Source organism: Diadema antillarum, unplaced genomic scaffold, assembly GCF_040938485.1.
Source record: "Diadema antillarum isolate AM-2024a unplaced genomic scaffold, OU_Dant_1.0 seq00000250_RagTag, whole genome shotgun sequence".
NCBI lineage: Eukaryota > Metazoa > Echinodermata > Echinoidea > Diadematoida > Diadematidae > Diadema > Diadema antillarum.
Window position 1 is genome coordinate 221,191 of NW_027271294.1, and position 23,829 is coordinate 245,019.

Genomic DNA, 23,829 nt, shown 5'->3' on the forward strand with positions numbered 1-23,829 from the left:
CTGAGCCCGAGCTCCCGATCCCCCCCTCTAACATCAGCTCCATTGACTACTACAGGCGCAGAGAGGAAACGCTGATGGTATTGGTGTGTAGCATTTATTCAGAATTTTTGTTTTCATGTTATCATGTTGACTTGCTATGTTTTCTCTTGTCGAATGCGCCGAATGTTCACTGGTAGTGAGGCCAGAGTCATAGTTAAGACGCTTTCATGACTTGCGAAGAAAAAGTTCAAGATGCAGCATGCAGCTCATCGAATTGTTGACACCACTCCAGCGGGACGGAGCCCCACCTTCGACCGCGAGCGAGCGCTTGATTCCAGCTGCACTGCTGGGTGTAATTTTTACGTGTCTTGCATTACATTAGACCGATAAATCTGCCTCTTGTTCGGTGGCCTCTGCTCTGGTCGGTAGTATGGTTGGCTATATCACGATTATGCCTGGTTTTGCCTTACTTCGGGTGAGGTAGTACTGAATTATCAAGGAATCAAGCCATATCGAATAAAACGAAGAAATTTGTGCAAATTGCCAGTCCACTGTATTTAGTTCAAACTAGTTAGTCTACATTGTATATTTTAATCTTTAAGAAGTGTTTAGTGTCTGTGTTTGTAAGATTCAGACAGGACTCAATCTACAACTTACAAGTCAAGTGGAATGTTCTCAATATGCTTGCTCTCTAAACGTTATGTTGTGGTAAGTTCAAACTGAGAACTGTCAATAGCAATATATTAGTTCTTGCAAACATGTTATGCATAAGTTTTAAAATTCTACCTTTTTTATCTACTGTTCATATTGTGGTCAGTTTTGCAGTAATATGGAAATATGGGTGACATCAATCAGGGTGCTACATAACTTTATTTTACCACTTGCCCAGTCGGGCAAGCAGATTTTCAAATTTGCTGCAAAACACTTGCCTAATATTCAATATACTTGCCAAAAAGAAATTCCAGAACATAAGGAAATAATATAGAAAATCATGTGTTTATAGTCAAGGGCTTGATGAAACACAGTCATTTGAATAAACAGCATACATTGATTCACATGCTTAAACACAATGGAGTACCAAACTTGGTCTGATCAAGTATTGCTGTTGCATTGCATTGGGGCTTCTTCATGTAAGTGTTGGAAAGTTGCTGAAATGAAATATAAAGTATGTTACATCACTATACAGCCATTATCTTTGGGCTTCTGTATGGTTGACTTTATGGGTTTGTTGGGGGAGGGGGGAATAAGTGGAAAAAAAATGGCTTCAAAACTTTTTGCTTGCCCAATTCGGGCAAGCATTTGTTCTCATTCAAAAACACGTGCCCGAATTTGATTTTCACTTGCCCCGGGCAATTGGGCAAGTGCGTATGTAGCACCCTGCATCAATAACTTTTTAAAAAAAGAAAATTATATTCATAATCCTTGATTAAAAATATTCGCTCCTATTCATTGAGGACGACTCCCGAGTATACTCGGGCAGGTGTCTATGGAAAATGTGTGTTATAGCAAAATCAGTCCGTCCTCAACAGGTTAAGTTGATAAATAATTATGCATACAGTACAAAATAGATCCAGTATTTCAAAGATTTGTGAGTAAATATGGTCTTATGTGAGTTTTTGTCATCTGTCTAAACACGTGTAAGTAGGCTAAAAGATAGAGGTATAAAAGGAAAATATAGTTCATATTGTCCTGATGTAGCTACTATAGAAACTCAAGCTGGGAAAACTAGAAAGAGATCTACTGTAAACCTTTGTATGCTTTTGGAACAACTTGAATGTAAATCAAAGAGGAGGCTTTTAGCACACATATTATCAACTGTCTGTATAATACTGTCATGATTGTCTTTATGAATGTAATTTGCTTCAACCCTGCCATAAGTATCATGCAGATCATATGATCATATGTGTCACACTACTCACAGCTCATTAATTTTTTACTATATGAAAGTCCATTATTAGCTGTTTGCGAATTATTGTTCTTCCACAAGTTACAGTTAGAGTTAAAAGAATAGCTAGAAGGGGGAAAATATAGGGATTACCCAGTATGTTATTTATAGGTGGTGCTCACAATGGCCTATGAATGAATGTAAATGGGAAAACTCTTGGCACTAATGGCAGTTTGTACTAAAGCATGCTATCCAATACTAGTACTTACTCAGAAGATGCACACACCCAGCAAAACAAACACATTACCAGCTTGTACGAATTAGCTGAGCGTGTTTGCATAGACTAGATTGTATGCTTTGTTCTTTCTAGGGTAATCTCTTGTGAGGGATGCTTTAATTATTTGAAGAATGTACTAGTAGGGTTATGTTTCAATCATTTATAAATTTCATGTGACCAAATGTTGCCAATATTTTGTTGCTGCTGTATGCATGCTGGTTTAGTGACCGCTGTATGCATGCTGGTTTAGTGACCATGAGTTTAATGACTCCTTCATTGTAATCTGTCAATCATTAACTATAATGTGTGGTGCATGCTTAAGTGGCAAACAATTTATACTAGTTATACTAGTTAGCTCTCCTTCCGTTTAAAGTTCTCCATGGGCTCATTGAAGACACTGACACCAAAGACACTGTATTTAGGGTATGACATGTAAATATGCAATCTAGTTTTACCCTTTTCAGTAACTCCTCTGGCTTGGGCCAGGCCCGAGCTTAGTCGTAAAAAATAATTTTGAGTTTAAGAATGGGTCGGGCCAAAGTGGCCCATGCCAGGAGCGGGCTATTTTGGCACTGCTGAAGCTAGCACCAGGTGTGGGCCAGGCTCGGACCAGGCTCGTGCCTGGTGCCGATCAAGGAGTTTATGAATGATAGCAACGCCAGGCCCGGGCCAAAATTCCTTGCACGGTCAAAGGCACAATTACCTGGCTGTGCCTTCCACCAGAGCGTGTGTGCAGTTAACGTACCATGATAGTTATCCCTTACGTGGCTGAATTCGTAAATGGGTCATCGTAAAAGTAGCCCGGCTCTGCTGTAGGTACTGAATGCAATTTTTACCGCTTGGCGCGAGCCAAATTAGCCCGGGCCAGGAGCTGGCCAAAAATGCATTCACGTTACTGAAAGGGGTAATGTTTAACCAAACAAGTATAGTTTTCATGAGTGGGAAGACTGATATCATTTTTTTTTTTTTTTAATGCAGACTTAGTAATCTGAGCTTTTAGAGTTTTGATACATTTACATGTATTATAGAAATATATTCTTTTTTCACAATCACGAAAATTATTTTGTATCTTAGTGAGTAGCATCATACTGCCATCTATGATGCAGTGTGAAGAAGCTGCCAGTTGAAGGCGAAAGTACTCACTAAGGTACAAAATGATTTTCGTGATTATGAAAAAAGAACATATTTCTATGAAATCACCAATCAGATGAAACTCATTCATGTTTTAATACATTAATGTACTAGTAAAATGTATCAAATTCCAACCTAAATTCAATTCACTACATGCTTGAATTCGTTATAAAATCAACTTGTAAACAGTGTGCTTTTATCAGTCCTGTGCATAGGCAAAATAGCATTAACATAGAGCATTTTGACTTTTGATAGAGAGTAACCTTTTTTATGGGTTCAGTTATATTTATAGATTAAGTTTGCCAGATCTCATGTGATAATTGTTAATAATCTAAAACATTGAAAGTGGGCTTTGCCCACTGCTAAGGTTGGTGATTGCAAATTGTACATGCTGAAATGTGAACTTCATGATCTTGAAATAGATAACAAGATAACAATACTGTTTACAGAGTGTTAAGGTCTCATCTGCCATTTCCTCATTAACGTCTCTCCTCCACTTATAATCACTGTTTTCTTTTGCAATAAATGTATCGCCTTACATGATTTTGCTTTCTCTCGTGCAGGTCTGAGATTATTATTGCATCCTTCCGTCTTCCTCTGTGGTTATCTTGCTCTGGACTCTCACTGGGACGTTAAGTTCTTGGTCTCATCATCTTGACATTGCACTCAGCAGCAGGATGTCTTTCTACCAGAGGCTGGAGACTCGCTTCAGGGACGTGCCGGCTGATGGAATCATTGAGACTGACAATTTTCTGGAGGCCAGCAGAGTATCCATTATTCCTCTACTTGGTCAGTAAATTTCTCCTAATCATGACACTGCCCTTTGTATCATCACCCTATCATCATTCTTGTTTTTTGGGGGTTTTTTTTAAATTCTCTGAGCTAGAAAATGCATGTGAAGGCTAGCATTGTCTGGATGGTTTCAAACGTCACACTTGCCAGGTTATCATGTCTATAGTAGATCATGCTATCTTCAGTGTTGTGTCCATGAAGTAGCCAGTTTCTCTGATATTGCTGTCATTCTTTTTTTTTAGTACACAAAATTTGTACAAATTGTCTTTTGTTTGAAACCTAAACATGTCATGATTCTGATTTTGTATGTTGCACATTGCAGTATTGAAAAGAGTGATTGTTGGTCTCTGAACTGAGCGCAGAGTAAAACTTAGATATTTTATAGACCAATTCCCTGTGAACAGAATGGCAAACTGATATCAACTCCAATAGATAAGGAAGGAACTTAGTTTTATAACATTTTGAACTGTAAGTGAATCTTATTTGGATATCAAATACTGTAGATAAGCTCACAGTAGTTTACGTACAGACTATGTTTGAAGATTGCTAAGTGTTAGTGTATCATTTCTGTTCCTAACAATGGACTCCCATTGTAACAAATTCCTTGGGGCAAGAATTTTTCTTCTGTTATATATCAAAATTTTGTTATAACTGAACAAATGAGTGATAAAATATAAAAAGCATACAGCAGATAATGTTGCAGCCTGAATTTTTATTTCGTTTTAACCAGAATTTCATTATAACCATGTTCGTTATAATGGGAGTGCGCTCTAACTGAAAATTTGGTTTCAAGGTATTTTGTTCTTTTTTTCAAAAGTACCGTAGTGCAAAAGTTTGAAGACAAGATCACAGTTGTGTACGTTCAGGCCACATCAAGCACTAAGTTTTGCAATTCAATTGTTGCTTTAAATGTGAAGATGGCATACTGAAGACACTAGGTGCAACAAGTATCATGTTGATATAATGCTGCTGTGTATTCAGAAATCATGTGTGATGCACAGCAGTTGACGATGACAATACATTACTGTATACGCTAAATATTTCGCAAGTCTAAATTTTTGCGAATCGGGAATTCCCGACGATTTTGCAAGTGGTTAAATTTGCGATCGTAGAGTCCTGTACTGAATGGAGAATATGCATACGTCACATTCACATCGGGATCAGAGTCAGTATTTTTGTATGTCTTTAATTTCACGAATAGCACCCGACTTGCGAAATTCGCAAAAATTAAATATTCGGCGTATACAGTAATCCACAAATGACAGCTCGCATTTCATGGACAAAGCCTGACTGACACATCATTAGCTAATATTTACTGTTTTCTGCCAATCTCATGTGAAAAGTACAATTCAGTTTACAGTTTAAGGATGCATAACTTTGCACAGTACATGGATGGTTTCCACTACTAATCATGATAGTAGAAACAGTGTACACCTGAATGTATTGATATATACTGCTGAGTGCATAGTTTGGATATTATGTGATCTCAGTGTTATTGATTTGTAGACCTACTTTTGATGACACATAAACAGAACTCTGGGCAGTTGAGTCATTGTTCAGGTGACCGTACATGTGTTGCTTTCATGGGATATATATTTTATTGTTCAAGTTGATGATAAGCTATGCTTTCTACCCTCGAGTACCCTCTATATGACTACCATTTCAAAAACAATCTCAGATGGTGTGATCGTGCGATGTATGACATCATATTTGTAGAGGGTCAGACTTTGTACCAGACTCCCTTCTAACAAATAATGATTGAATTGTCACGGTGTGAAACTCTATAAATAGAAAATGAGCAAATGGTCACTGATATTAGCAGGTAAATATTGATAAGAGTCCATTAACATAAAGTATTCTACATTTTGTTGAATAATGCTTACCTGTCTTTAAAGCTTGAAGTGGGGTTGAGTGGTAAATTGAAATTCCTGTGTTGCGGACTGATCAAAAATGGTACAGTGGTATCTGTGATCTATATATCACTTTTATTCCTCCTGTTGAAGTAGAGAAGATAAGAGGGAAATACAGTAACCTTATGTACAGCATACCTGACTACGTGATTACATGATACAGCTCTATATGATATCTGCTCCATTCATAATGATCTTAGTAGCCGGTCATTTGTTGATTTTCTAACCTCTCAAGAGGAGACATACATGTATTCTTTGCTCATGCACAGTAGAACAATCACTACTCCTTGTGGACAGGGTAAGACAAAGGGGCTAAGGGGCCTTGATTGTTATTTATTCAGCATCTTGTGGACTTTATGAACAGATCCATCTAAAAGAACATTGTAATTAAAGGAAGCATTTGCCCTGTTGCACTAAGTTTCATAAAATATTTCAGCAAAGGAACTTAGAAAGTTGATCTGCCAATAAATAGATTTCAAAGAAAGTCCTAGATGAATTCATCAGCAAGAAGAAGAATGGAAAAAATGTATGTGTTCAAAAATAAAATAAAACATATTTCTTTCTAGGTTTAAGCACAGTTGCCACAGTAATAAGCAGCTGCCCATTAACTTTATATGTAAAACCAGCTGTGATGTGCATTTGCAAGAAAAACAAGCCTTTCCAGAGGATTGTAGGGGTTTGTCTTTTGAAGTATGTATATGTTGATAGTAATAATACTGTATGTGATATTCAAAATTTGGGTATTGTATGTTGCTTCAAATAAGAAAGTAACTATTTTTTGATATTTTGTATTAAAAAGCCTTCATGCCATAGACTTTGAAATTTTGATTTTTGTTTTTCAGATATTTTGGGGTCCACAGCATTCGGCTTTGTGAAGAAAGATGTCAATGGAAATATTGAGGTGAGAGACAATAGGTGTCACAGTATTTATTGCATAAAAAGTGTCCTCCCCCCCCCCCCCCCCCAAAAAAAAATGTATCAATGGGTGAGAATTTTGAACGATGTACAATTGCCAATTTTCGCACCTTATGACATTCTTTCCCTTAGAACACGCCAGGATGATCTAAGAAACCGGATTTTTTCATGTCATCTCAAAGATTGGTAAATTTCCTTTCAGGAAATATATGGTTTGGTTGACTTTTGCCTGATATTTTTCATTTGACAAGGACTTAAATCGTAAAAATACGGTAAAAACGCTATTTTCACAATAATTTTTGTTTTTCAAACTAATGATGTGCATTTTTAAGCGTACGTGGCATCTGATATCTGACCATGTTCTAGATCTGACATATCATGGGTATAAACCACAAGATTATAAGAACTTTATGAGCACGTATAAAATCACAGAGAACAATTGAAATATCAAAGTCCTAAACAGACGAATGTCCGTGGTGCTTTTATTTCTATCGCTGCTGCAAATTCTACTTTGTTGTCCCAAATGTAATGTATACGAAAATTTGGTGTTCCACCTAATGAACATATCCTGCAAAAATTGTACGTCTCCTGGCTGTACATGGGACGTAATATTCTTTTATGCAAAATTATACTCAGTTTTCGTCACGGACGTGCTTCCACTATTTTCTAATAAAAATCGTATCACATTAAACGCTATTGGTGATATTGTTCTGAGTCGTAATCAACTAAGATCTAGCCACACGATAATATGCTTGTTTTGAGTTTCTGTCCATCCTTTGTCAAATAGGAACCGAAATTATATTTTTAGACGAACCTCCGAGAAAAAAAGAACGTCCGTGATGAATTAAACGTTTTCGAGTGGGACACCATCTTGCTTTGATGACGAAGGTGCATTTTACCTTTGGCTCTCTAGCCAAGGAGCTGTATGTTATTTTTGGAGCGGACTGAGGCTTGTCCGCAGTTTTTGGACAATGCAATTCACCGAAAACCAAGCAAATAATTAATATTTTCTCTAAAAATTCACCTCCTGATCCCCCTCTGAGCAATACATATGTTGTAAGGATGTCAAATTTCTTATAATTTGCAATGACAATACCTTTTCAAATTTTTGAAAGAGTTAGGAAGGCTAGGTACTCTCTGCCGATTAGTTATCCGTCCTGGAACATGACCCTATCAGTAGAACGAACGTCCGTGACAATTCCAGCGAACGTCCGTGACGTATGCAATCCCTTCGATAGGGATAACTTGTCCCGAAAGTGTCCTGTATTCTTTAAAACTTTTAGCTCCAATAGTCACAAATAAAGTTTTACAAAGCAAACAATGAGTTTAAGGCAGTAGTTTCAGAATTTTTAAGGCGTCATGTGATCATGATGAAGAAACAGTTGAAAATTTACTCACAATTTTACGCTTGTTTTCCCTCTAATTATACAAAAACAGCTAAACATTGAAAACAAAGTTGTAGGGAAATAGAATTTTGCGTAATCTGTAATTTCTGTGCATTTAAATTTCTTTCTAATGAGGATCTGGAGACAATTTGTACTGTTACAGGTTCTGAAAGTTTCGCTCACGGACGTTCTGTCCGAGAAAGGAAATTGCTGATAATTACAAATATATCACTGCACATAAAGTTAATGTTAGTTGAAAATATTACCAAATCACCGAGCCGCTCATACCCAAAAGTGAATAATGTTCAGCACTCAATTTACTTGTAATAACAAAAGGAAAACGTTTTGGTCACGGATGTTCGTTGGTAGAATAAGTCAATGGATTACATAGTAGGAGAAAGAGGATCAGTGCCACTTTTTAGTGACAGGTGCGCCAAGTGTTTATCTTTTGAGTATGGTAGCTGCCGTCTCAAACAGAACACGTCCAGTTTTGGCCTCCATAACGGACGTTCGCTGTAATTGTCATGATATTAAATGCCTTAATTCATTCTTATTTTTCTCTTCATGACGATTTTTCTCTCATTCTTTCAATAGCCTGGACATGCTGCGACCAAACAGAAAACAGAAACAAAACAAAACAAACCAAAATAAATCCGAAAAGTGCTACGTAATCACATGCAGGATAATGACGGAAGAAGTCTGTAATGGGCATGTGTTGAATAAAAAATGGAAAAGTTTCAAAAGTATATGGAAGCAGTTAAATAAAAGTGACTGAGAAATAGAGAAGGGATCGAGCTCCAACACACAGAGAAAAGAATTGCCAGTGCACTCCCGTTGTACCAAATTCCTCTGGAGAAGTTTTTGTTTGTTTGTTTATGTTTTTTATTTATCGAAATGTTGTCACAAGCGAACAAAAATAATGCAGTATACAATTATTGTATGATGAAAACAAACAAATCCTCCGCTTATCATCACATGGTGTTGTTTTATACTCATCAATGAAAAGCAATGTTCATTTGTAATTCTTTCCAAGATTTTTTTTTTCATTTTACATTTAAGAGACAGAGAGATCATCAATTTGTTTGTGCTTTTGTGCTTACTTTGAAAACACATGTTAAAAAAAGTAATGATTGAGAATAGGTTTAAGGTTGCACTTTGATACGTTCGCTCTTCCTAAGATTCGTTACTCTGATGTCCAAAGGTTTGTTATTCCGAAAATGAAAAAAAAAAAGTTTGTAGTTAATTAAGGAGGTTTGTTATTAACAATTTTCTTATTCCGAAAGTTTGTTAGTCCGAAAAATAAATATTAAGGATCATTATTTTTAGGTCCGTTCTTCTAAAAGTGGAAAGGGCCTGATATTCGTTTAGGTGAAAATGGTTATTATGAGGTTTTGAAATTTGGAGGATTTTAGTTGTTAACTTAATTGTTTCTCCACATTTGGATAAGCGAACATGATTTTTCATGTTCCAATTAATAAACCTTTCAATTAACCTTCGGAGATTCCTATTATTTACCGAATAAAAAAAAGCTTCATAATCATACGAACTCTATCAATTTTCGTATTGACAAACTGTATGAATAACGAGCCTCCGAAATGACGCGCTACAACATGTTTGTTATAACAAACCATATTGTATAATATCGAAGTCACAAACATCCATCCAAGTTATATGGACTTATTGTGTCTTGTTATAACGAAACTTCGTAGTATCGAACCTATTATCATTTCTGACTAATATAATAATACAAATTCTCCTCGGTAACTGTGTGTAGCACAAGGAGCAAACATTGGGGGATTTCTTCCCAACGTATTCGTTTGCCCTCCCCAGCTAAACTTCGTATTTCTATAACAGAGCACATTTCTGTTGTCTTTCTATGTTAATTCTTTGTCATAATTTTAGCTGTGACCATGTTCGTTATAAGCAAATTTTGCATTGTAGACTTTAGATAACAAATTTAGGACCTGAATCTTTACTTCATTATAAAGAAATTTTGATAAATATATTCGTTCTCAAGGATGGACTACGTCACTGAGATTACACGTACGGTTGTACGTTCATTTACGAGAGATGGAAAAATTGTTTTCTTTGATTCCTCAGTATGAGAAGATAAACAAGCTTATATAATTGAGAATTGGTAATATCTGTTCAGGATTTTGCAGAGGAGTTTGTTCTCGACATGAAATTGCTGTTTGTTGTGAGTAGAATGCGTTTCCAACTCAAGAGAGCTGCATCTTGTTTGTTCCGAACGTCCGTGAGCTACATGCGAACCTCCGTGATGAAAACTATGCTATGTTCGTTGGGTTATAGAGACTGCCTAGATCAGATACATCTTAAAAAGGTATGTTATTATTTGGGAGTGGGGATTGAAGTATGGGATAGTGAAATAAGAGGTCAAAATATTGAGTTTCAGTAAAATGCGCGTAAAGTGGAGAAAGTGTTTAGCGGAAGAGCAATATTTCAACAGAAACGACGAATTTAGTTAAATCATCAGTTGTCTACCATTACATACAGGTTAAGAGTACAAGCTTAATATTCTGCAAGCACGTTCACATGTCCCTTAAGATACTTTGTTAGGATTTTGAACTGAATCAGATCTTTGCAAACTATGTTATATGGTATTCAAGTGTATGTGCTGTACTATTCCTCACGGACGTTCGCTGCTCTGGACATGGTAAACTTCAGCGGTGAATAAAAACTTGTTCCTCTGGGAAAATCCTAGTATAATTGGGTTCATATTAAAGCTTGAGTTATACTCTTTCAGGTAAGATGAATAATTTGGAGAATTTCCTACTTTTTAAATTTTGCCTTGTTTTGGCTCAATTGTACATCGTTCAAAATTCTGACCCATATATATATATATATATATATATATATATATAATTCATCACCCAAACAGTAAAATATAAGTATCTGACCTTGATCATTTACTTCGAGCTTCATTATACTATTTCCCTCTCTTACATCCTAATCAAGTTCTACACTTGTACCACATTTGAAGAAGCTGTATATATATATATATATATATATATATATATATATATATACAACTTCTTCAAATGTGGTACAAGTGTAGAACTTGATTAGGATGTAAGAGAGGGACACAGTATATATATAAATATATATATGAATATACAGCTTCTTCAGATGTGGTACAAGTGTAGAACGTGTTTAGGAAGTAAGAGAGGGACACTGTATAATGAAGCTCGAAGTAAATGATCAAGGTCAGATACTTATATTTTACTGTTTGGGCGATGAATTAAATGCCCTGCATGATTCCATTAGTATGTGGATGAGGTGTTGAAAATCAAGCCTGGAATAGATGATACAGAAAAATCTGTCAGTCTGGAGGAGTTTTTTTTTTTAAATCATTTTTTTACTTTTATGGCTCTCCTCTGTAAGGATTCCGTGAAGCTAGACATAGTCTCTGCAGAACATATCCCGATGAACGAGATACAGAACGATCTGTAGGTCAAGGAATAGATCTTGTACAAAGTATGGCCAGGATCTGTATAATCTGCATCTCAAACTACATTGGATGGTTGTAGCAAGGAAAACAAAACATATGTGGGATGAGTTCACCCTAAAAGTTTAAAGATGGACCTCTTTATAGAACAGACACTGTACTTATACACTTTTTTTTTTTCATGCCCTGATGCTTGCTGGTAGGAAGCCTGATATGTGTGCTGGTATGAAGAATTCATGAAAATGGATACCAGCACTTTCACTGTATTCTCCCAAGAACTTCTATATGGTTGTTTCAAATGTTGTTATAAATGGATCTTTTAACTCGTACTGTATGTCTGTAGTTTCCAGTGGTACTGAAAATGTTGTTGGTATATTTACTATTATTATTATTATTATTATTATTATTATTATTATTATTATTATTATCATCATCATCATTATCATCATTATTATCATTATTATCATTGTTATCATTATTATCATTTGCTACTTCATGTGTCTTTTGCAGAAGCTGAAGAGAAAATATGATGAGGACCCAGAGGAATTCAGGACCCTGCAGGCCATTGTTGATCATGAGGTCAACCAAGGGACGACATTAGCCACAAACTCAGCGACAGATGCTCTCATGTGGCTCACAAGGTGCCATTTGCTTGCTGCCAATTTGAAGAAATAAGGTGTTGCCTGCCCGGCAGAAGGGCACTAGTAGTATGAAATTTTGGTATGTGGCTTAAATCGACAAAGGCCTAACCATTATTTTATTGTGATTCTGCGAGGGCACAAGCCGTAGGGCCCTTCTGCTGGGCAGGCAATGAAGTGATGATGTGATAATTACATTTTTGTCCCCGCCGAACGAGTTAGAGCAGGGGACTATGAAATGGGCTCCGTATGTGTGTGTGTCCGTGTGTCCGTCTGTGCGTCCGTGTGTGATCAAAATGTTCAATTTGCTACTTCTCTGTCAAATATGAGCCAATTTTGATTCTGTTTGCTTTATATGATAGCACTACATGGGAGCTTTGAAACTTCTACGCAGAATTTCAGTTGTGACCTTTGACCTTGACCTTTGACCTATATTGTACATTTTGCTTCAAAATGCTACTCCTTCGCCATTTCTAACCCGATTTTGATTCTGTTTGCTTTATGTGATAGCACTAGGTGAGGGCTTCAAAACTTCTACACAGAATTTTGACCTTTGACTTCTTTGACCTTTGACCTTGATTTTTGACCTATATTGTACATTGGCTACAAAATGCTACTCCTTCGCCATTTCTAACCCGATTTCGATTCCGTTTGCTTTATGTGATGGCACTAGGTGAGGGCTTCAAAACTTCTACACAGAATTTTGACCTTTGACTTCTTTGACCTTTGACCTTGATTTTTGACCTATATTGTACATTGGCTACAAAATGCTACTCCTTCGCCATTTCTAACCCGATTTCGATTCCGTTTGCTTTATGTGATGGCACTAGGTGAGGGCTTCAAAACTTCTACACAGAATTTTGACCTTTGACTTCTTTGACCTTTGACCTTGATTTTTGACCTATATTGTACATTTTGCTACAAAATGCTACTCCTTCGCCATTTCTAACCCGATTTCGATTCCGTTTGCTTTATGTGATGGCATTAGGTGAGGGCTTCAAAATTTCTACACAGAATTTTGACCTTTGACTTCTTTGACCTTTGACCTTGATTTTTGACCTGTATTGTACATTTTGCTAACCCGATTTCGATTCCGTTTGCTTTATGTGATGGCACTAGGTGAGGGCTTTAAAACTTCTACACAGAATTTTGACCTTTGACTTCTTTGACCTTTGACCTTGATTTTTGACCTATATTGTACATTGGCTACAAAATGCTACTCCTTCGCCATTTCTAACCTGATTTCGATTCCGTTTGCTTTATGTGATGGCACTAGGTGAGGGCTTCAAAACTTCTACACAGAATTTTGACCTTTGACTTCTTTGACCTTTGACCTTGATTTTTGACCTATATTGTACATTGGCTACAAAATGCTACTCTTCGCCATTTCTAACCCGATTTTGATTCCGTTTGCTTTATGTGATGGCACTAGGTGAGGGCTTCAAAACTTCTACACAGAATTTTGACCTTTGACTTCTTGACCTTTGACCTTGATCTTTTTACCTATATGGTACATTTTGCTACTAAATGCTACTTCTGGCGGGGACATATATTACACACCGCGTAATTTCTACTTTTCCTTGTTAGCTTTGCATCAGGAGTGATGTGGTGTGTCGAAACCATTGTCATGATCCAATGCAAGTATTCAACTTTGATCCATGCCTTCATAATTTACATTGTTAAATAACTGCACAGCTTTTCAAAGAATTCCACAGATTTTTTGTTTTTTGTATTTTTTCCCAAATCCAGTTGTCCTTAAACCAAGCACTATCTTGATAGAATTTTGCTGTTATCTTATGTAAAAACAAAAGTGTGTACACTGGTAGCCAGTGGGAGATCTATCTAAGATTCAAAAATTTGTTATCAAGGCAGTTAATGGAGGAAGTCTCAAACTGACATTACTATATCTGCTCCAAACTAGAAGAATAAACTTACACAGTACTACTATTATACAACTATGGTTATGGTATTTTGTAATCACACTGAAGAAAATTAACAATATACTTGCTTTTGTAACATCAACACCACAAAATGACTTCGGTGAGTTCTGCCTGTCATTTATCTGGCAATTACATTCCAGGTAAACTGAGCCTACAGATGGGTGGAACCTCCTTAAAGTTTTGCCTAATGATGTACAGTATGTCCCAAAATAAATTACAATCGGGTTTTTGCATTGATAACACCCAATATGATTGAACTGTCTTAATGCTACTTTAGGGTCTTAAAGCAGAATGCTAAAGGAAACGCATATTTTGTTGGATTATTCCCCCATTTCATGCTTAGAGCATGTTAAACACAGCGGCCTTTCATTCATCCATTTAGAAAATTGCGTTTGGAGAACGGCTGCTTAGAAAAATTGTATCCTGAATCATGCTCAATCGGAAGATCCGTGGTTATTTTGGGGGCGTGTCCATGACGTCATGGGCTGAAGGGCAAACCCGGAAGTATCACACAACAGCCTAAGCTTACCTATGTATGCTCTCGATGAGAGCGTGATGTCGAGGCTCATACCCCGAAATCCCAAGACATTTTTTATCCGAATGTCACAAAAAATGAAATAAAATTGCTTTCTACTTCAAGTCTCCTGTGAAATCACACATTTCCTTGTTTAAATAGAGTCTGTTACGTGTTATTTAGGCCACGAATACAGAAGTTGTCAGGCCTAGTGCCTGTAATGGTGCTTCGTAGTCGATCAGTCACATGCATGCGCCCATCACAGGCCGCGTATGTTGCAGTGCAGTAGCCTCCGTGTATCAAAGAGCGGAGAAGCCTTGGCTTCGTACCTCTTTGGTACGTACAAAATGTACTACTGTATATCAGCAGTTCCTTGGTAGTACTCAGGGAGGTGACTGTGTACGCCATATACATGTATTTAGCGAGTCTTTTTTTCGTCAATCGGGACTTACCAATAATTTCGCGAGTGCTTAAATTCGTGGTCGTGGAGTACACTACGGAAGGGGGAAATATATACGGAAAGAGAGTTAATATTTTCTTATGTTTTTAAATTCGCAGAAAGCACCAGGTTCGCGAAATTGGCGAAAATAAAAAAAAAACCCTCGCGAAACATTCGGCGTACGTGGATCGCTAATACTAGATACCACGCATGCAATCAATGCGTGGGCATCAGCTAAGTTAGCCCGACCAGACGCTGTAAGTACGCTGTCGCGACGTACCTACGTACAGCGACTGGGCTGTGTATAGTTACGGCTAAGTCGAAGTCTTGACTAGGCCGGCCGGCCTATCTGGTGATAAAATAAACGATAGAGAGCACTGCGATTTTCATCGATAGTGATAAAACTTTGATGGACTCAGTGAAGTAATGAATGGATCGTGCAGTGAATTTGTGAGGGTACCTAGCTCTAGCTAGATAGAATGCTGATGAGCTGTGAACGGGAGTACGGAGTGAGTGTGATGTGATAAGATACGATAATACGTAGCCCGACCAGACGCTGCGCTACTTACAACGACTGGGCTGTGTTCAGTTAGGCCTACTGCTGCTCTAAAGTACGAGTTCAAGTCAGCACTAAGCTCGGTTCATTTTCAGTTCAGAATAAAAACAACTCTTACCAATCTAAATTTTGAAGTCTATCTGGCATTGGTCCTGAGTCACCAACATTGTCCTCTGGCCTGCCGTGTGGCAAGGGCTCGTACTGCCAATCTCCACTAAGTCCGTCCGTTTCAACCGGACCGCCCTGGGCCTTCCCCACTAGCTCGCCCGTAGCATCTCCCTCCTGCGCCCCGCCGTTCGGCTTGTCATCTATCTCTCCATCTTTACCAGGGTCATCATCACTAGTGTGTACTGTATCACTCAGTTCATCATCGCTCCCACATTCAAATTCCACCAAGAAATCATCCCGATCATCACTTCATGGCCTTAGGGTACGATGTCGCGCATTATCGAAAAACAAACTTTCAAAACTTTATATGTAAATACTAGCTACAACAACTTGTATGATACAATGCGTGCATTATGCGCGCGGGGGCCTGCGGCGCTCGAGACCTTGCGCGATGTCCTTCAGCCCATGACGTCATTGGCAAAGCCTTGAAATTTACGCTGTGACCTAGATTTTAGGGGGGTGACAGGTGTAAATCTTCAATATACTCTAACTTCACTTCAAAAAGGCCATTTTAAACGATGTAAACGACAAATTGTTCTATGTGTCCCACTCTTTGACTTCATATATAATTTTATTTCTTCAGTATTTCCCCTTTAAAACATAACATCTTAGCTCTATTTTGAAGAAAACCCCATTCAATTTGGTGAAGCGGTCACAGAGAAATGTGGATTGTTGTAAAGCATATCATGAGTCTGATTCTTCCAAGTTTATCACTTGGATGCTTTTGGATCTGCAATGTGTGAACACAATAGACAGAACTTGGAGGGAAGGGATTCCTGACATGCTTAACAAAAATCCTAATTTCTCTTTAACCACTGAAGCAAACTGAATGGGGTCTTCTGTAAGATGTGGGCAATGAGTTATAGTTTCATACCCTGAAATTGTGTTTGGATTGATTACTATTTTTAGCTATTGTGATCGCCCTTCGTCCGGCGTCCGTTGTCCGTCGTCCGGCGTGCGTAAACTTTTTACATTTTCATCTTCTTTTCAAAAACCCCAAGACCGATTTTCACCAAACTTGGTAGGTAGCATCCCTAGGGGGTTAGGAACTCAATTTGTGAAAATGGGCACCATGCTCCGCCCAGGGAGCCCCAGGGGGCCCAAACCTCCCAAAATGAAGGAATCTTTAAAAATCTTCTTCTCTAGAACCAGAAGTAATAGAGCTAAGTTAATACTATGAACTAGTACATTGATGACTGTAGTTTCAAGTTTGTTCATGGCGGAATCAGGGGTGCCCCCCTTGGGACCCAGGGGACGGAGGTGGGGAGAGGTCCTAATGTGGCCTAAATTGTACATTTTCATCTTCTTCTTGAGAACCCCAAGACCGATTTTCACCAAACTTGGCAGGTATCATCCCTAGGGGGTTAGGAACTCAATTTGTTAAAATGGGCACCATGCCCCACCCGGGGGACCCCCAGGGGGGCCCAAACCCCCCAAAATGAAGAAATCTTTAAAAATCTTCTTCTCTAGAACCAGAAGTGATAGAGCTAAGTTAATACCATGAATTAGTACATTGATAACTGTAATTTCAAGTTTATTCATGGCCGAATCAGGGGTGCCCCCCCCCCTTGGGACACAGGAGAGGGGGTGGGGAGGGGTCCTAATGTGGCCTAAATTGTACATTTTCATCTTCTTCTTGAGAACCCTATGACCGATTTTCACCAAACTTGGCAGGTAGTATCCTTACGGGCATAGGATATCAATCTGTTCAAATTGGCACCATATCCCACCTGGAGGGCCCCAAGGGGCCCAAACCTCCTAAAATGAAGGAATCTTTAAAGATCTTCTCTAGAATCAGGAGTGATAGAGCTAAGTTAATACTATTTATGACTGTATGTATCAAGTTTGTTCATAGCAGATCCAGGGGTGCCCCTCTTGGGGGCAGGGGGGACTGATGGGGAGGTCCAAATGGGGGCCTAAATTGTACATTTTCTTCTTCCTGAAAACCTCATGATGGATTTTTATCAAACTTGGCAGGTAGTATCCCTAGGGGGTTAGGATCTCAATTTATCAACATGGGCACCATGCCCCACCCAGAGGGCCCCAGGGGCCCCCCAATCCCCTCAAAATTAAGGAATCTTTAAAAATTTGGGCCCTTATTGTACATTTTCATCTTCTATAAGAATGCCTGGTCAAATTTTGGTAGAGCTGTGAATAATTTAGATTAGTGACCGCGTGAAAGGTGAACTTGCGATACTCAGGTGAGCGCTAGACCCTTGGGTTTCTTGTTAAAGTTATCATTGCTGAGGGTACTGTTGTAATTTTGGGGGGGACATACGGTATAACGATAATATCAGTGATGATATTGAGTATTTGTCAATCGCCATTTCTACTGTACATAGATGCTCAAAGGTGTTGTACAATACATCTGTACAAAAACAAAGAAAAGACAAAGACCATGTTTAACCATACAATTACACAATATGTATTTTATTTACCATGTTTGATCAGGGGGCTGAACTTCATTTGTCTCTTCATCAAGAATGTGATAGACAGGAAGAATGATGGAGAGGACATCAAACCCTGCATCTTTTCTGCCTATGACAACTCACTGAAGGAACACCACAATTGGATTGTGAGGAAAGCAGCTGGGGTAAGATTATACAGGCTTCAAGAGACCTTTTTTTCTTTGGAGGGGGGGGGGGGGGGGGGGGGGGGGGAGTTGAACAAGTGTGCATTCCTAGCCATATACTTTAATGTGTATGTGTGTGTGTGTGTGTGCATAATATACAGTCAAATTTGTCTACAGTGACGTCTAAATTGAGACATTAAATGTCATTGTAGACAGGCTCATTGGTGGAAGCCATCGTTACATAAATTATGTTAGTGGCCAACAAAGCTGGAGTAATCTGACCACTCTGCCATCAGATGGTTATCATGCACAGTCATTAATCGTCGAACAGAAACCAACTTTGTGCTCACTGGTAGCATTAGGCAGGTGGTCACTATACACAGGTTCTGAATTATACATGCTTTCCTATTGAGGAATTTTTATGTACTGGTAACCACTTGTGAACAGGAAGTCGTTATAAACTAGTGGTTGTTATAGATAAGATTGGTGGTCGCTAGGACAGATTTGACTGTATACATGGGTAAGGGAAGAAACTGAAGAGGAGCTCCTGGAAGGTACTTGTTAACATTTCTGCAAAAAAAAAAAGAAAAAAAAAAAGAAAAAGGAAAGGCCATCAATATTTTCCCCATGCCTGTGAATAATAAAATATAATTATAAAAGCATATATAGTTCCATGGCCCATGCTATATGCAGTGTTTTAAGTATAGGAGACATTTGAAAAGGGGATAATGCCCAAAGCTGTTGATGCTTATGTTCAGCTTATGATTCTAACGTGATATGTTAAAATAGTTGTGTGCTTGCTAAATATGGCTGGTGTGAAAGCAATCTGATATAAGATTTATTCTTAAAGGTAGTTTAAAATTAAATCCATGGTATGAATTTAGTCCATGGATTAAAACAAGGGCAAAATACTCAAGAGCAAATACCTTTCACATGCATTTGTCAGCATATGTTTATTATGGATGCCTCTTATTGTATGTGATATGTAATTTGCATGTATGCACTCAAAATTTGCATAATCCATAAAGGAGATTTAAAATACCTTTGTGAATTCCGTTCTTGGAATGCTTCTGTACAGCAGACATACACTTAAACACACATGTACACCCAATATGGTTTAAACAATTTTCCCATACTTTTCATGTTGATAATGATCTGGTATAGCTGTAAACAAGATGATCAGATGATGTGTATACTACCACTGTCCCTCCCAAACATAATGTGGCATACTTCTAGTATCAGTTTGGAACCAACAAAGTTTTATATCTTTTCTTTTGATTGACAGCTGGCGTTCATGGCCGCTCCATATTACAGTGACCTCATGGCGGCACTGAGAGGGGAATCTGACGAGGAAACACTGCGCAGGGAAGTAGAGGAATACCATAGGTTATTACAACAGCATGTGAACACCATCCAAGATATTTACATATCACGAAGTATTCAACCACGCCCCTTAACAACGTAGCATTCAGTGTGGTGTAAAAAGTTAGTGTTCATGTGTGTAAGTTTAGTGTACCAAGCCCTAATGAGGATTTATACTGCCTGGTTGCCTAGAGGGTCCGTAGAAGTTCTGACTCTGTGCAGATTCAATGTTAGAGTGTGTGTAGCTAGTTGCAGAAAACACAAATCTACACAATACAATCAATGTTATTTTAACGAATCACTTGAAGACGAATTAGACATAAATTCAGAGATTGAAGATAATTAGTCAACACTTAAAACAAGTCAGAACAGCGTAATGTACTCACAGAAATGTCAACATTTTGTGAGTTGTGTGTGTATACCAATTATCCACACACAGTCACAGACACATTATAAGTGAGTATTGAAGCGCAGTAATCCCTTCTCCAGTCCACCAGATCTTATTACTGAAAGTTTGAAATTGAATTCTGTCTTCAGCCAATCATTGATGCCTTTGACAATTAAGCAGTATTTATAATCAGATTCTATATTTTTATAATTTGTATGTTTGTGATTTGTCATGAATAGCCAGCAGATCTAAATGAATAACAGATTGCATTTGAGGCCAAGTAGACCAACTTTAGTGAGGACTTGCTCAGGTTATGTAAAAATACTCATTTGTAGTTCTGAATAGCAGTGGTAAGTTGGCAAAGAATCTGTGAATTCTTTACTCATATTTTGAAAATGTGATTATTTTTTTTCCAAAAAGGTTTTGAACTTAACTTATATGATAGGTAACTTTTAAATACATAGAGGCAGTTGGCTGCATATGTGAATTCAATGTGCTGTTACAGAAATAGAGTTTTGTGTTGTGTAATGTACATCAACATTGTGCTGGATATCATCGTAACATGTGTCAAAAAGACTGTTACAGTGGAGTGTTCAGCTCTCTGCCTCATTTTGAGAGGAGAAGTCATCAATCTATGAAAAACACTATAAATAGCAAGAAAAATGACAGCAACAACAACAAATTAATGTTGAAAACACCTAAAATATGGCAACTCATTAAAGAAGAATGACATTCAATTACAAGTGACCTTGTCAGAGACTCCAACCTGAAGCATCTCTTAAACTAGAGATTTCATGTAAGATAAATAGTAGTGTTCCAAGAAGCCAAATTGCAGATGATGTCCCCATTCTTCATGGAGAAAGAGGTGATGCAATATGTGCAGAAAACTTGAGCTGTCCCTTGTTAACTCCTTACCCCCATCTAGGGAGTCAAGTCACACAATCTGTCTCCTCTGAACTATTCCTGCTTCCATGAGCAAAAATAGTTCTTTTTGACTTCTCTTCTTGACCTCTCTATTTCAGTCAGTGTTACCTGCCGCTTCTTTTGCGTTTTTATGCTTGATGCCTTTGTAGACATCATGAACAAATATACAGAGTGCATGCTGTACTTAGTTTATGGTCTGCCGGCCAGCTGGCTGCGTAGCTGCAATGCAGTGATAGCTATCGCTATGTGCTCTTTAACAATCACTTTGCCAGTGCTGTTCATATTCTGTATTCAGATCTTTGGTAGATACACACGGTATCATGTAATTGCAATCTTTACGTTCTTAATGTATATTTGTATGCAGTTCCCTAATGCAGTTCACCCAAGCCAAGAGACCTATATTAACAGTTGAAGAGGTCTCTGTTTTTGTTTGAATTTAGTTTTATATTTTAAAGCTAGGTAGTTAGGCGGGGAATAGCTAAATTCTAAGCTGGAGAAAATACACTTCAAGTCAGATACACAAAGATGGAGCGGGAGAAATTCAAACTCAAGCAGGAGATTTTGCAAATATGGCCTCAAAGTGGAAGATCTTCTGAAAGATGGAGAGTTGGTATCTCTGCATGATCATATAAATTATGGAAATGATGCATTTCTTTCTACTGTATTGAAGGGAATTTGTGAAACAATGATAACAGCAACAACATGAAAAACAAAAAAGAGTACGAGCTAGGACCTGCTGTTGCTGTTGTGTATGTGGTTTGTTTTCTTTTTTTTTTTGCATGCACAACATGTATAAGAGACATCAAAAGAATTAAATATTAGCAGACACCTGTTGACAAGCAGCTATTATGGAATTCAGAACTTAGACCCCGTTTACAGTGCGAGGCTCGGCCGCGGCTCGGCCGCGGCCGTGCCCAGCCCCGCTTCAGTGTAAATGCGCAAAAGGCCAAATGCGAGGCCAAAATTGGCCTCGCATTTGGCCTCGCTCTGGAGGTGGTCTCGGCCGCAGCTCGGACGCGGCTGAGCCCGGCTTTTTCTTGGTGTAAACGCAAACTGGGCCAAATGCGCGGCCAATTGCGTGGCCAATTTTAGTCTGGCTTCCAAACCCTCCGAGCCGCGGCCGAGCCCGGCCCCGCACTGTAAACGGGGTCTTAGTTTCCTTTGTTTGGGGAGGGGGCTCTCAGGTAGTTTGGCCTTTATGTGAGCAGGAAATTATGTTCTGTGCCTTGAATAAGATAATGACTAATATTTTCATGAGCTTATTAGATCAGAACTTCTGTAGGACTCCTTCAAAATATTAGTTATATTTGTTGTGTTTGAATAATGCTAATGATAATAATGACAGCAATACATTTATATAGCACATATATATACTTTTATAAATGCGCTTTACAATGGTATCATTATTGAGACAGTAAAACGAACCAGGAGAGAGTTTTATTTTACACAACAGTGGCAACAACAACAGCAACCATAATAGCTCAATCAGGGTCTCAAAGTGCAGATGTTGAGAGAACTTGCACACAGTGGTCCTACCATTTTAAACAAACCACTGTAAAGAGTGTTTTGTAGATAGATATTACACTAGTCGAGTCTAAAGTAACCTATGCTATTAGAAAATGAAAAAAAAAAAACATGAAGGTGAATGGTGAGTGATCATCTGTCAAAAATATCATGGCATAATTTCATGAACAATATGTCAGCGCTGCTAAAATATTCTATGCTGGTGGATGAGAATAGTGGGATGGTACTTAGTATTAGCTCTTGCAGTGGTAGCTGCAGTAGGTGATAGTCACTTTTACAGTAGTCTTGCATGCATAAGTGCGTAGATGCTGCATGGCACATAATGAGGCAGTTTCTTACTTGGAAACTTGAGTTTCATCATGTGGTTGATCAATATTTTTATATGCTTGTTTCATGCAGCTGATCCCAGAGCTAGCTGAAGTGTCAATTATGCATGAACTACACTGTATTCCTATCCTCATACAAGCATACAGTTTGCAACAAGTTATTGACCTTTGAACGCCATCTTGCTTTTAGACAGCAAAAAGAACTCTGGTTGCTTCTGATCACCAACATGAAGATATTTATTTTTGTGATTCTGGCCATAGTGAGCAAGAGTTATATGAATAAAACTACAGGATCATCTGCATGTCTACACCTAATGTTAATAGCCCAGCACAATGAACACTGAAACAATAGCATCATGTCTGCTAGTAGGCATGATTCCCACGTACAGTGTATCTCAGGATATCAGAGACTCCAACCCCAAGCACCTTCTGATCTGGATATTCTCCCGCCCGAAACCCCTAGCAAACGGGAGACTCCAAGTTGATGTGTGCAAAGTGCGAAGTTCCTAGGGTTCTAGATGTTCTCTGGTGCTATCTAAGGCTAATTTTTTCAACATACGATAGCAATAAGTAAGAAATCCTTTCCACCGGGAGACACAGAGCCAGGGCAGGAGAAATCAAATCTTCAGCGGGAGAACGGGAGATTCTACAAAAGTGGGCTTTCGGTTGGAGATCTCCCGTCGAAAACGGGAGAGTTGGAGTCTCTGGGATATGTATACACATGTACATAAGGTATTA

At 38.3% G+C, this 23,829-nt stretch overlaps 1 protein-coding gene across 1 annotated transcript; it reads left to right on the plus strand.

Annotated features, from left to right (window-relative positions):
* Positions 1 to 20,748, plus strand: LOC139729683 (pleckstrin homology domain-containing family A member 8-like). The gene is made up of 6 exons (XM_071640612.1): positions 1 to 83; positions 3,836 to 4,061; positions 6,817 to 6,875; positions 12,251 to 12,381; positions 18,447 to 18,588; positions 19,853 to 20,748. The coding sequence occupies exons 2-6, from the start codon at positions 3,950 to 3,952 to the stop codon at positions 20,030 to 20,032; spliced, it is 624 nt and encodes a 207-aa protein (XP_071496713.1). The 5' UTR covers positions 1 to 83; positions 3,836 to 3,949; the 3' UTR covers positions 20,033 to 20,748.
* The last annotated feature ends 3,081 nt before the right edge of the window (positions 20,749 to 23,829 follow it).

Coding starts and splice junctions, on each gene's coding strand:
- LOC139729683 (XM_071640612.1), top strand. CDS start 3,950: ATGTCTTTCTACCAGAGGCTGGAGACTCGCTTCAGGGACGTGCCGGCT. Junction 12,382..18,446: donor GCTCTCATGTGGCTCACAAG/GTGCCATTTGCT, acceptor ATGTTTGATCAG/GGGGCTGAACTTCATTTGTC. Junction 18,589..19,852: donor TTGTGAGGAAAGCAGCTGGG/GTAAGATTATAC, acceptor TTTGATTGACAG/CTGGCGTTCATGGCCGCTCC.